This window comes from Chrysemys picta, chromosome 6 (genome assembly GCF_011386835.1).
Source record: "Chrysemys picta bellii isolate R12L10 chromosome 6, ASM1138683v2, whole genome shotgun sequence".
Classification (NCBI taxonomy): domain Eukaryota; kingdom Metazoa; phylum Chordata; order Testudines; family Emydidae; genus Chrysemys; species Chrysemys picta.
In genome coordinates, this window is record NC_088796.1 from 93,771,802 (window position 1) to 93,784,836 (window position 13,035).

At 40.1% G+C, this 13,035-nt stretch overlaps 1 protein-coding gene across 1 annotated transcript in view; it reads right to left on the reverse strand.

Moving 5' to 3' along the window:
• Positions 1-9,834, reverse strand: part of DOCK8 (dedicator of cytokinesis 8) — a 132,059-nt gene extending 122,225 nt beyond the window's left edge. Inside the window, exon 1 of the mRNA XM_005296756.4 lies at positions 9,657-9,834. Coding sequence (XP_005296813.2) covers positions 9,657-9,709 — 53 coding nt within the window. The 5' untranslated portion in view covers positions 9,710-9,834. The remainder of the gene's footprint in view (positions 1-9,656) is intronic.
• Between the last annotated feature and the right edge of the window lie 3,201 nt (positions 9,835-13,035).

A 13,035-nucleotide genomic window follows, 5' to 3' on the forward strand; every position in this document is an offset into this window, starting at 1 on the left:
TTGTATATCTTAGCAGAGAAAGGATTTCCTCCAGAGCATAGCTCTTGGCTGCAAGACAGTGGTTGTAAAAGTTAAACCTACAGCCTTAGTTACAGTAAACTTGATATTCTAAGGACTTCTACAGCAAGTCAAATCCATTGAAATCAGACATGATTACAGAAAAGAGCAGATTTTGACTTAAAGAAGAGAAAGACCTTTGTTACAAAACCTGAAACAAACCCCAGAACAGGTGAAACTGGCTTTACCTGGGATTTTTTTTATAAACACAAAACTTGAATCTTCTGGCAAATCCCATCTGAATTTCAAGTGAACCTGGCCCAGGTTTTTTGTTATTTTGAATGGAAATCATATGAAATTCAGCGGTTTTACATGGCTTGATACCAAGCCAGATAAATCTTGGCAGTTCTGGCAGAGTTGTGTTATGAATTTTGAAGTACATTCAAATAGTCTGAGAATGAAGTAAATGACGGACTCCCAAAGATTCCATAATAGCCAGCTTGAGAATGGAAACATGCAGTGTATCTCCAGTTGGCCCTTCGCCCTGACTCTCACTCCTACATGCCACTTTCTCCTGCTATGTGAGAAGTAGCCAGCCCACAGGGATTTCAGAAGGGAATGATGAAACACTTTTGCATTACATCATGCAGTTGTGGATTGCATTATGGAATAGTTTCCTTGCTCATTAGAAGCGCTGTACAAGCAGCTTCCCAAAATAAGAACAAAGCTCTCACATGAGACTGGTATTTTTCTTAGAGTTGCCAACCCTCCAGGATTGGCCTGGAGTCTCCAGGAATTAAAGGTGAATCTTTAATTAAAGATTATGTCATGTGATGAAATCTCCAGGAATACATACAACCAAAATTAGCAACCCTACGTATTCTGCAAAAGGCCCATGAAAAGAAGCTGCAGATTTTGGATTTGAATTTGTTCAAAGTTTGAGGATACAGGTCTGTCACATTTTACGCGCATTTAACATTTACATGGTCGGCAAAAACAGCAAAAAACCATAAAAAAGAGAGAAAAATAACAATTTTAATACTGTACCTGTAGTGTGGGCGATTCTGCCCGCCATTACACTCAATGTAATTTTGACTACACGCGATTTTTGCTTTACGTTCTGACTGTGGAACGTAACCTCAGTATAAGATGCGACAGATCTGTATTGGATCCCAAGTTTTGATTTGGGATTATTTTACTGTAGTTACATTTTTGATGGCAAGCATGAAGGTGGGTACATTATCAATTAAACTCTTTCCAGGGTATTTTTTTCTTCATTCATGATGATAGTCTAAAGTATGTTTTTTTAACACCAGAAAACTTCTAGTTGAGGAGAAAAAATGGCAAATAATTCTAACTGTTCCAATAAACTGTCATGTTTGATTACTATATAACCTAAAAGTGTCAGAGGATGTGGAATATGTACGATTTGCTTCCTCACCTGTTTTCACAGAAAAACAGAAGTAAATGTTTAGAAAGATGAATACAAACCTTCCCACCTGGCATCAAATGGGATTAACATTTTTCTCATTCCACAATTGCATTTTTGCAGAGTAAGATTAATGTTTGCCATGTCATAAACAACAGAACTGCTCCATAAATTACAGCATAAACATCTTAAAGTACTTTAGATGTTTAAAGTAAGAGTGAAATCTGTCATCAAAAGATATAGACACTTTCCATAATGCTGTGACACAGAGTTTTTGTTGGTCAGAGACTAAATTTTATTTCCTGTCCCTGGTCATCTGCCATGGGTCACAGAAAAGAAGAATACTCCTATCACACAACAGGGATTCCACTGATTCTGGTGGTACTATTACCTCTTCCTTTAAAAAAAATCCCAAATACAATTAAAATATGGTATCATTCACAAATAACTACTATAACAAACGAATGGAGATATCTAGGACTATCTGACTCCCTGGCAGATGACGATTATTCTGATGCTTACTTAGTAGCTGTTAGTTATAACTGTCACTGAATGAACCTCAGTGGCTTTCTGATCCCATGGCTACTTCTTATTCTAAACAGTTATTTCTGCAGTAGCTTCTTCAGCTGCTACAGTGTATCTGCATTATGGAGCCTGCATTTGCTGCTCCTGGTATTTTTCACTGATACATGACTAGACTGAGTGGGCACGTACTCCTAATTACTGACTTACTTCAATGGCTGTTCTCACATCTTCTTGCTTGGATATGGTTGTAAGCCAATGGGCAGATTCACCAACCAGAGAAGGTAAAACGTTTAAGTCCTTTTCCTCAAGGCTCCCTTTGTTAACTCAAAAAGATGCAAATCACTTGGCAACAACAACCACCTTTTTAGCTTTCAGAAAGCTGGAGGAGGATATTTTACTGTATTCTTTCCTTTTATAGTCCCACCCTAGACCAGCCACGTGATAAGCAGGGAACATTTTTACCCCTTATACATTGCACCATAGGAGTGCCTATGCACCTTGTCACAGTGATGTAAATGCATTCTGCAGTGTTCGCTTACAAACCTACCTGAGCTTTGGTCTTCAAAAACAACAGATGCAACCAAATTTCCTCCTATGATGTGTTATCTCTCTAGTATGCTTTTTGGCTATAAAAGCCAGAAACTTGCCCCAAATAAGAACATCTATGGCAAGAAGAAAGATACTTACAGAGAGTTCTTTAAACTTTATCATTTGAATTAACCTGTTAAGATTATGGCATAATCTTGAAATAATATTTGCATAATTTAGAAATACAACTCTGTGTCTGTTCCATAGCTTGCTGCCATGGCTAACTTGGAGCCCATCTACACTGCATGAAGAAACATGGGCTAGCACAGTTCTTTGTCAGGGTTAGGGACATCCATATTATCAATCATTTTATTGCCAGTGTATAAAATATAATAGGCTAGAGATTAAAACACAGGCTAAAAGATTGTTCCTTAACATGGTTACAGAATTGTCTTTTCCCAACCACGCTGGAGATTAAGAAAAAAAATCTATAACACTGTTCTTTTCCTGTATGCGAGGCTCTTAGGCATAAAGCTTACAACATTGCTTAAACACACAGTTTTAATTTGGTTGTGGTAGAACTGGGTAATAACATGGTTTGATGTGCCATGTGGATGGGGCCAAACCTTGAGTTTAAAATGTGCTTTAGCCCAAGTAGAGATCCAAGCCAAAACATGATTTTTTAATCCTGTTTATAAAACATGGTTTGGATCCCTCCACAATGGCCAGTCAAATAGTGCCACAACCAAATGTAAAGTATGCTTAAGAAGGGTTTTAAAACATATTAAAAAGCACTAGGGCCTCATACTAATTTCCCTAGTCATTAGAAACACACTGGCAAAGGCAAATTTATTATCTGTAGGTCTGATGAAACAATAACCTTACAGACAGTTGAAAAGCTTGCTGTATTATCTATAAAGCTATTTACACTGGACGTGATCCAACACTTCACCTAGTATAATGTTCCTGACTCCCTCAGTGGTGAAATTACTTAAAGCTCAGTAGTCCCTGTAAGGCACATCCCTCCCTTGCAGTGGGAGAGAGGTGTAAAGATGCATTCTCCCCAGGAAGGACCCAAGAGGCTGAGTCTGCCTCAGGGAGCAGCATGTGCAGGCACACAGAGGCATGTCACGGGGTTGCACTTACTCCAGCGGTTCTAACTGGGGTATAGTGGGGGTAGAATCGTGGTCCCAGCACCTCTCCACCAATGCAATGATCCCCGGGGGGAGTAGGGAGGGGGCAGTCTGGATATACACACATGTGCAATGAATGCAATTGCAACTGGCCCTTCTGAATACTGTGTGATGGAGAATGGTTTAGGCCCAGATCCTCAAAGATATTTAGGAACCCAACTCCTATTGATGTCTTGTGCTCTCTCCCTTCTGCACATCTCCATAAAGGCCAGGCATAATCTGGTCCTTGTTTAAATGCAAGCCCAGAAGATTCCAGGACAACAAAACCATGATAGGAAAGAGAAGTCCTGCCGTGAGGAAGGGGGAGACATATGGCTTTTTGTGAAGATATTCACATGAATGATGCATGTAAGATTTAGTCCTCAATAAATAATTGGAAAAAGTGAGTTACTATTAAGATCTGTTCAGCACCTCTACCAGATATGTGTCTATTCTACAGCCTCTCTGCACATGGAATTCCAAGTAATGTCACATGGAAGATTTACAGAATCAGCCCCATAATATTTAATTTTATGTAAATAAAAGTCTAATCAAAATTGGCCTTTGTAATGAAGGAAACTACTAATAGAAAGGCTGTTGCATATGAAATATGAAACTGATATAAATCCTATTTTATTCTTAATCTGTTATTAGTGGTAGATGATGCACACGCCAAATACAAAAACACTATTATCTCACAGATGTAGTATGTGAAAAGCAGTCTGTTCCCATAACAACAGGCAATTTTAGACTGTATTTTTCATCATTTCTAGCAGCAAAGATTAGGCTCACAAAATGGAAAATCTGTTTTAAAAAAAGGTTCAATAATGATTTTCTAAGCCACTGTGTATTGTATATTTAAGAAATGGATTTCAAATGCACTCACATTTATTAACATTTGAGTGCCTTTAAATGAACTAACTAGAGGCATGATCTTGCAAAACCTTACTCACTTGAGAAATCTTGCTTACATGATTAGTCCCACTGGAGAAAACTCATTTGATGCGGGCTCAATCCTGCACAACCTTTTTATCAAATTAGGCTCTTACTTGTTCGTGCAACTAATTTATTAGATAGATTTGATAAACCGTAAAAAAGGTCATTTATCCTATCACTGCCATGCCAGTATAAGTAATTGAGAGAATGGCTAAATCATCATGCTTTAGATTAAGGGTGCATTTATGTTCATAAAGGATTAATAAATGATTAATTGATGTTATAAGCATGCTACATACATGAGAAGTATGTAGATGGCTATAAAAACATCAGTAGATGGTATTAAGATGATTATAAGCCATGGATATAACCAGCCTATTAACCTATCACTTTATTAAAACATCTATTAATAATCTTTAGTTCTTTAAAACACATATATTAAGGTACCCTTGATATAAAATGTGATCAGAAGGATACATTTTTAGTACACTTTCCAAAAGCAAAGAATCTTTTTGTAATTTCGTTAACTGAATTCTCATTACAAAAATACAAATTCATTAAAAGAAATAGCTTGGCCTAAGCATATCTTTTTGACTTGCAGATAATTAATATCTTGTGTTTATCAATATAATAAATGGCTTTATGCAATCCAGTGCAAAATGTCCATTCCAAGAACCCATAAGTAGGGCACAACTATTAAAGCACTTTGGATGCATTCTGTTTTGTCTCTGAGACCATCTTACCCTGCATGCTCCATCTCTGCAGTTGTGATAGGCTGTCATGCTCTTGAAGTATGTCCCTAACTTCTGATTAGTTTGAACTAACTCACTGAGGGCATTCTCGGAGAAAGATCTTTGCTCTTTGATTTAAGCTTGATAAACTTTAGGAGATGATGTAAGATGTACCTGGTCAACCCAGCTATTTGATGTTAGCTTGGTATAACTGGGAAGGTCACTGGATCACCTTATTTTCATTGGGTTAGGTGGGGTTGGATATGCCTACTCTACAAATTAAGGTGTGATTTCAGGACTGGGTCATATTGCCTATGTCTGAACCAACACATAGTAAGAGACAGTCCCTGGCCTGGAAAGTTACAATCGAAGGCCCTGGTTCTGCAACATGCATGTGCCATGAGCAATTTTATGCATGTGAGTAGTCCCATTAAAATCAAAGAGGCTACTCGCATGAATATAGTTAAACACTTGCTTAAGTAGCTGGAGAATCAGACCACACAGGATGCAACTGACTGGTAACAAGCAAACAAATGGAGTGGGGGAGGGAAGATTAGGGTAACAGTGACAGGAAGGCATGCTTATGTATACAGACTACATGCAAATCTTTCAAGTTTGAAGGTATTTTAAGATATGAATAAAAATGAGACATGTTTTAAATTAACATTGCTTGTAATGTGATAACCGTTCCCCTGCAGTGTTTGCAACCCAAATATCTTGCACTGTTCCAGTGCCTGAAAACCAACAAGTGAAATTGACTGTAAAATAGACACATCTATCTTCACTGTAAAAAATGAGCCATGTGCAAAAATTAAAAGCTGAGTGAAGGCAATATTTAACAAACAATATAAATAGTGTAAAGTGAAATGAAATGTTAGTATGCTTTCAGTTTTAATGATCAAAGGTGATATTTACAGGTAAAGAATACTTTTAACATGACGGTAAGAATGTCTGGCCCTTTAAACAAAAGGCCACTGGGCGTACTTCCACCTGTGACTGATTATCTGGGGGACAGCTGATGCTGGGATCAAACTCTTTGGGGACAGGGATCATCTTTTTGTTCTGTTTGCACAGCATCTAGTGGAATTGGGTCCTGGTTCTTGACTAGGGCTCCTCAACAGTGCTTAAATAATGGTGGCAGCTGGGGTGTCAATCACTTTCTAGAGAAATGAAAGTGACATCACATCTGCCTGTCCTTCTGCGCGCCACCAATCCTCACTCCCCTGAGCCCAGCCCCATCAAGTCTGCCCCCTCAACCTCACCTCTGCTCCTCCTGAGCTCTTGGGGTTCTCCAGTCCCCTCTCCCAGGCCTGGAGAGCTGTAGCAGGGTCCCCTCTTTCTCTTCCCAGGGCTGGTGTTGCAGGGAGGGAAAGAAGAGGCGGGAGGAGTAGAGCAGCCATCCTATTGCTCATAGGAGGGGACGAAAGGAGGGGGGAGGGCAGAGGAGAGGAGAGAGTGGAGCCATTCTGAGCTGCTGGGCTTTTTCTTCTGGCATGTCCCCCCTGTGAGAATGGTGTTACCTCCAGAGTGGAAATTGGCTGCTCTAGGCCAGGAGGCAGGGAAGTGGGGAAAACAACCAATCAGAGGAGGATTAATATAAATTGTATTTCCCCCATCTGAGAGCTGTTGCAAGCAGGCACACTTTAAACACTGCTCCTAGGTGCTACCGTGATACAAATAAATAATTATAATATAATCAATAATTAATAAGTACCAGCAAGTAGTTCAGTTCTGCTGGAGAGATGCAGGGAATTGGTAGGCTCCTACAGGAGGCCCTGGGGCAAGGGAAAGAACCCAGGTTATATAGGATTCTCAGGCAGATGTCCTGTAGACTGTAATCCTGCAGGGAGCAGGCTAGGAATGAAAAAGGAGAGGAGAGGCTTGCCTAACTCCCAGACAGAAGGCCTGTAGAGAGTAATCCAATAGGGAGCAGATAGGCCACTCCAGAAGCCCCCCAGGGGAAGGGAGATGACTGGTAAATTGAATTTGTGTTTAAATAGTTTCGTTTTGAAGAAATAAAACCAAAACTCTAAAGAAAGGAGATTAGAATTCCACAGCTGGAGTGTGTTCTGTGGTGCATGGGCTGATGAATTAGCCCAGTGATTTACAATGACTTATCTTGACAGTGTCTCTTGGAAAAAACAAACAAGTGAATATTGCTGCTGTGTATGAAGTTTGCTTTTGTTGAAGACATACAGCCAAGTGCTACTGTCAATGGAATAATTCACAAGAACAGGGCAAATAGGATTTGGTCCATATAGTAGCAATCTGTAACTTTTGAAGAGGGGACTAAAACATAATTTCTACTAGTAAATATACACAACTTTTACCATTCTCTTTCCTTTTCACATATGTCAGCTCTATAGAACAGAACCATTCCTGAATAATGCTTGTAAACTAAATCTAATTATTGTTAAATTATAATCATAGATTCAGAACATGATGGATTTCAATCTTTGTTTCACTACACAAACATTCAGCATTGACACTGCAAACCATAAGACAAATTTAAAAGGAAAACAAAATGATTGGTCTAATTTCACAATTTTTCTCTTCAGCCAATGAGGCTTGGATAGATAATGCATAAGGCCAATTTCACTGGTATGCTCCAGCAGCTTTGGCAATACAAAGTAACTGTAAACATTACGAGAGCAGCAAAAAGCAGCCAGAGTAACTGGTGAATCTGGCCCTAAAGGTAGAGAAACTGCAATATGATCCAGTCCTGCACTCCTTACTCAAACAAAGTTCCTGATGAAATCAATGGGAAATTTGCCAGAGAAAAAAGTGTTGAATTCAGACATCCTTTGGAAAATCTTTCAATGTAATCCCACATGGTTGTGAAGAATATATTCTGCCAGAAACTTGAAACGAACTCTTGAAGGGTTTGGAAAGGTAAAATGACATGCAATTTGTGTTGGGAAAATTATCATGGGAAAGACATATGTATGATAATAGCGACAAAGAGTCCTGTGGCACCTTATAGACTAACAGATGTATTGGAGCATAAGCTTTCATGGGTGAATACCCACTTCGTCAGATGAAAGATGTATGATAATGTAATTTCAGAGTAGCAGCCGTGTTAGTCTGTATCCGCAAAAAGAAGAACAGGAGTACTTGTGGCACCTTAGAGACTAACAAATTTATGTTTTCCTTAATAACTGTAAACTCCATCTCTTTCAACAAATTGCTGAGGAAGAGGGGTTCTGTGCATTTTTGGGGGGGTCTGGCACAGAGATGGTCTTGCTCACTGTCACTAATAAAATCATTATCCTGTTTGTTCTTAGACATATTGGCAAACTCAGTTAATTTGTTTTTAAAACCAACTACCTGGAACTGAGACTTTTGTAGTGAGATAATTAGGCTGTACAAAAGACGCCCTGTACTTTCTCTTAGCCTAACAACACCAAAATAAATGTCTTGATTTCTCAATGCTACCATAACACACACACACCAGCTGAACCATCAGTGCTTTTCTATGAGAAAAGGCCATAAACTCTATTAGAATGAAAGATTAGCAGTAAAAGGATGGCATAGTAGAGTTTAATGTTAGTTTTGATAGGGTAAAAATTAGAATAACATTTTTCATTTTAAATTCTATGGTGATTCATAATATAAGAGTCAGAAAAGGAAAATATGTGAGAAAAATTGCTAGGTGTCATATTAATACTAACGGCATATAAATAAAAACCTTGTGTTGCAAAAATATCATCACAGCCATAAAAACATTTAAGCTATTACATCTGAAGGTGTGTGTGTGTGGGGGGGGGGGGATCTCATATATATAAAACCTGAACCCACTATGTGAGGAGCACAGTTTTCAAGCAGACTCAGGGCTTGTCCTGACAAAACAATTAAACCTTAGTAACAAACCACGTGAGGCATTTGACATTTCCTACCTGTCAGAAAAATAAACCCAGTATGCTGAATGAATAAAGAACCATCACACACACAAATGATCAGTTTTTCCGGGGAGGGGATTTCTAGAGCGAACTTCTTTAGGAGCAAAACCAAAACAAGTTGAGTCTAGCCAAGGATCCTGCTGTGCCAAGTGTAAACAAGAGAGAGACTTTTAAATGTGAGGTTTTAATAGTTTTATAAAGCAAAATCCACGATGCGAGAGACATGCTTTAAACTTAACCCACCGAGCGGGAGCCTCTCTCCATAGGAGGGAAACTTTGGTAAAGCTCCTTAGTGATCAGGGACGTGCAGATGGCTCCACGCCCGGGGTCTCGGGGGCAGCGGGAACCCACACCCGAATCATCCACCTTCTCGCATGCGGAGCGGCTGCCTTCCCCACCCCCACTACGGAAAGTTTAGAGGTCAATAAAAGTCTCTTACCTGTTGATTTTCAGGGCAAATGCCCTTCTGTCAGCTGCGGGTAAAGTGGCCATGCTTGACAGCGTCCCTCTGAATGTGAGATCCCTAGGAGGGGAGAGGCTGGTAATTTCCACCAAGGGCGCTTATTATGTGTATCATACCAAGGGCTAAAGAATGAGTTTCATCTGTCAGTTCTGGGTGGAAACTTCCGCATTTCACCTTCCTCACTGAAATTGGCCAAGGGGGAGGGCTCAGCTACTGACTTACCCTCCAGAGAAAAGCCTGAGCTCGAATTCCGGGGCTCCCGGGGCGCTGAAAATCAAAATACCCCGGAGCTGCCTGGGCATCCTTCCCCATCAAACCCCCCCCGGTTTGTAATTCTGACCAGGACCCAAGCCCGCTGCAATTTTATAACAGGGACTCTAATGAGCCCTCGATAGGCGGCTAGAAACGCAGCCCTCACTCTGAATATAGCTTTTCACCTTGTTAGAAACCCTGCTGCGATATTTTTGACTGGTCCAGAGGGGTTCACGCAGGAAGACGGGAATTTAAATAGGCACTAAGGATGGATTAGTTCCCCCACTGTAACCGGAGAGAGATCAAAGCGTCTGTCTCCCATGCTGTTTGGAAACTTTGTTTGCTAATATTTCGGCTTCCTCTTGCACAACTGGAAGAAACGAATCTTTGCAGACTCTGAAGTAGGTTGACTCTTCTCAATAGGTGTCACTCTCGCTTGTACTGAAAGCAACTTCCAGCGACTCTGGGCTTTCAAGAAAACCATTTGATTAAAGGGACTCGTCCAGTGAGGATCTCTACGATTCAGTTCTGATCCCATCCTTCTTCCGGGGACAAAATGTTTCTATGCAGCCGCTTAAGAAAAATTATGGCTATTTCCTAAATTGTTTCCGCCATTCTTTGTACACAACCAATACAATCCTTTCTGGGTGTGAATACTTAAAGCTGAAATACGGGATGATAAAATAGATCCTGTTATTAAATAAATGTATGCTCCAATGAGTGGTGGGTACAACTAAATCCTCAAAGATGATCTTTCCAATTGTGTACCAGCTGAAAGATGAACTCTCATTCTGATTTAGAGCCAGGATTACATCAACCCAAGAAATAGAGGAGGAAACATTTTTGTCCTTCCAGTATGTCCCAATTTCCACTGGATGAGACGATGTTGGATCTTTATTTAAAATGCATTTTTACTGGTATAAATTTGTACATATATGTTACAGAATCAAGCTGTACTATGTGTAACAAAAAGCTGAGAGACAGAGACATATACTAGTTACCTTTGTGCAGCAAGAAGTTGGTTCTGTATAGTGGTGTAATTATATTCACTGTTGTACTTTTTGTTCCTCCTTCTTTCCCTTCATTTGGGGAGGGAGGTGTTAGCTTAAAAGGACATTTTACAGCTTTTTTTATTTATTACATTATTTTATGATGTTATTGAAGATTTACTGGCTTGTAAAGATGATAAACATTGGTGCATCTATTATGAAAAAACAACAACAATTCCTTAAATGTACACAATTACATGGATGCTACAGACGGATATGAGGGAATCAAAGTAAGTCCAATGTTAGGCCTCCAAACTGTGACAACCTCCCATTAATTCTATACTCTGTACTGGAATGCTGGAAACAGAGCTGCCATATTATGGGCCAGATTCTGATACCCTGACTTACACCCATTCCCTTCCAGCTTCTACAGATTTCAATAGGATTCCTTGCAGAGTAAGGTGCTAGTAGCTGAAAAGGTGGCAGAATCTGGCTTTCTTGTTTAAAAGTACTTTAGAGCATTGTTAAATGAAGGGCTCATTTAAGATAATAAAGTGAAATTTGGTAGTTTCATACATATAAACCACCAGATCAAGGTGGTACAGATGGTCTTTTCAGAGTTCTTACTATATGCCTCAGGGGAAAGAAAGGCACAGCTGGAGAGTTGAGGGATTTAACAGAAAAACTAAAACCAATGAATCACAGAGTATGGACCAAATCTGGACATGTAAACAAAACACATCAGGAATCTACAGAATCAGGGAGACCTATGAGGACGGTCTTAAAAAACGAACGAAGAAAAGAGAATATGCTATATTGGAAAGAATGGATGTTAACTGGAAACCAGTTACATCACTAGGTATAAATGGAATTGGATGTTTTATCATGTGAGTCTTGTGCATATACACAAGATGTTCTTCCCACAACACATTGGCACTGAGGTTGCTTACTGGTTGGCAATTAGGGGGTTTGCTCCCCTTCTCCTGGAGCACTGAGCAAGGAATATTCTGTTAAGATCATGTGGGTCTCTCTCTCATGATTAATCTCTTCTGAAATCAAGGAATATTGGACCTTGGTGGACCTCACTCCTTCCTATCTTTACCTATTATGTGTGTGGAGACACAGAGAAAGAGAATCGACACTGGTAATCCTGTAGAGCTATTCCAATGCACAGTGTAATTACAACTACAGTATGTGTACTACTCATAAAAATCCTTATTAAAAACACAACATTCAGCTTCGGATCAACAATTGCAATGTGTTCCAATCAGAAACATGGAAATAAATGAGAGAAATTTCATCCACCCTAATTTTATAAGTTAGAACTGTTGTCAGAGGCTACCGGTGTGGTGCTTCTGCTTTCTCCTGTTGATATCACTCGGCTGCGTGCGTGTGTTCCCTCTGTGTGCTGCCCCAGCTCTGCGCAGATAGCTGACACAGCAGACCCGACGAGAATCCCCAATAACCACAGAGTCTACTAAGATACAAAGGCACCTCGGCCAGGTTTATTGCGATCTCGGACACAATTGCAGTTCCCTGTAGGTTTCTGAGCCTCAATCAGGGCATACTACGAGAAAAGTGCCTCTTGGCAAGGACCCGGCTTAGTGGCGGGACTTTCCACTGCCCCCGTGGCCGGACAAAGACACCACCCCAGGGACACATTCTTATACACAAGTACAAACAAGTTACACATCACTCCTGACGTATTGAGGTGCAACCCCTCTACGTAGCAAGGTACAACCCCTCTATGCAGTAAGGGGCCGCCTCGCACCCTGTACTTGTTGGTTCGATCAAAACATCTCTATCCATCATTTTACCCTTTTGCCCCTGTCATTGGGATGGGTCGGTCTGTTCCATGTTATCTGTGGAATGTTCCCGTATGGTATGTCTTGGTACCATGTTTATACTATAACTATGCTAAATGAATATGTATTTCTGCAACATCAGCCCTTTCTTTGCCAACTTCTGTGAGCAGGGCCTGCCTTTTGCTCACAGCTTAACTTTGCTTTCTATGCTAGCAAAGCCTTGACCATTACTTTAGTTTGGTTCAGGCCTCAGGGCCTTCACTTACTACAAGAACCACATTTTTTTAAATGTCCACTAATTTTGGGTAC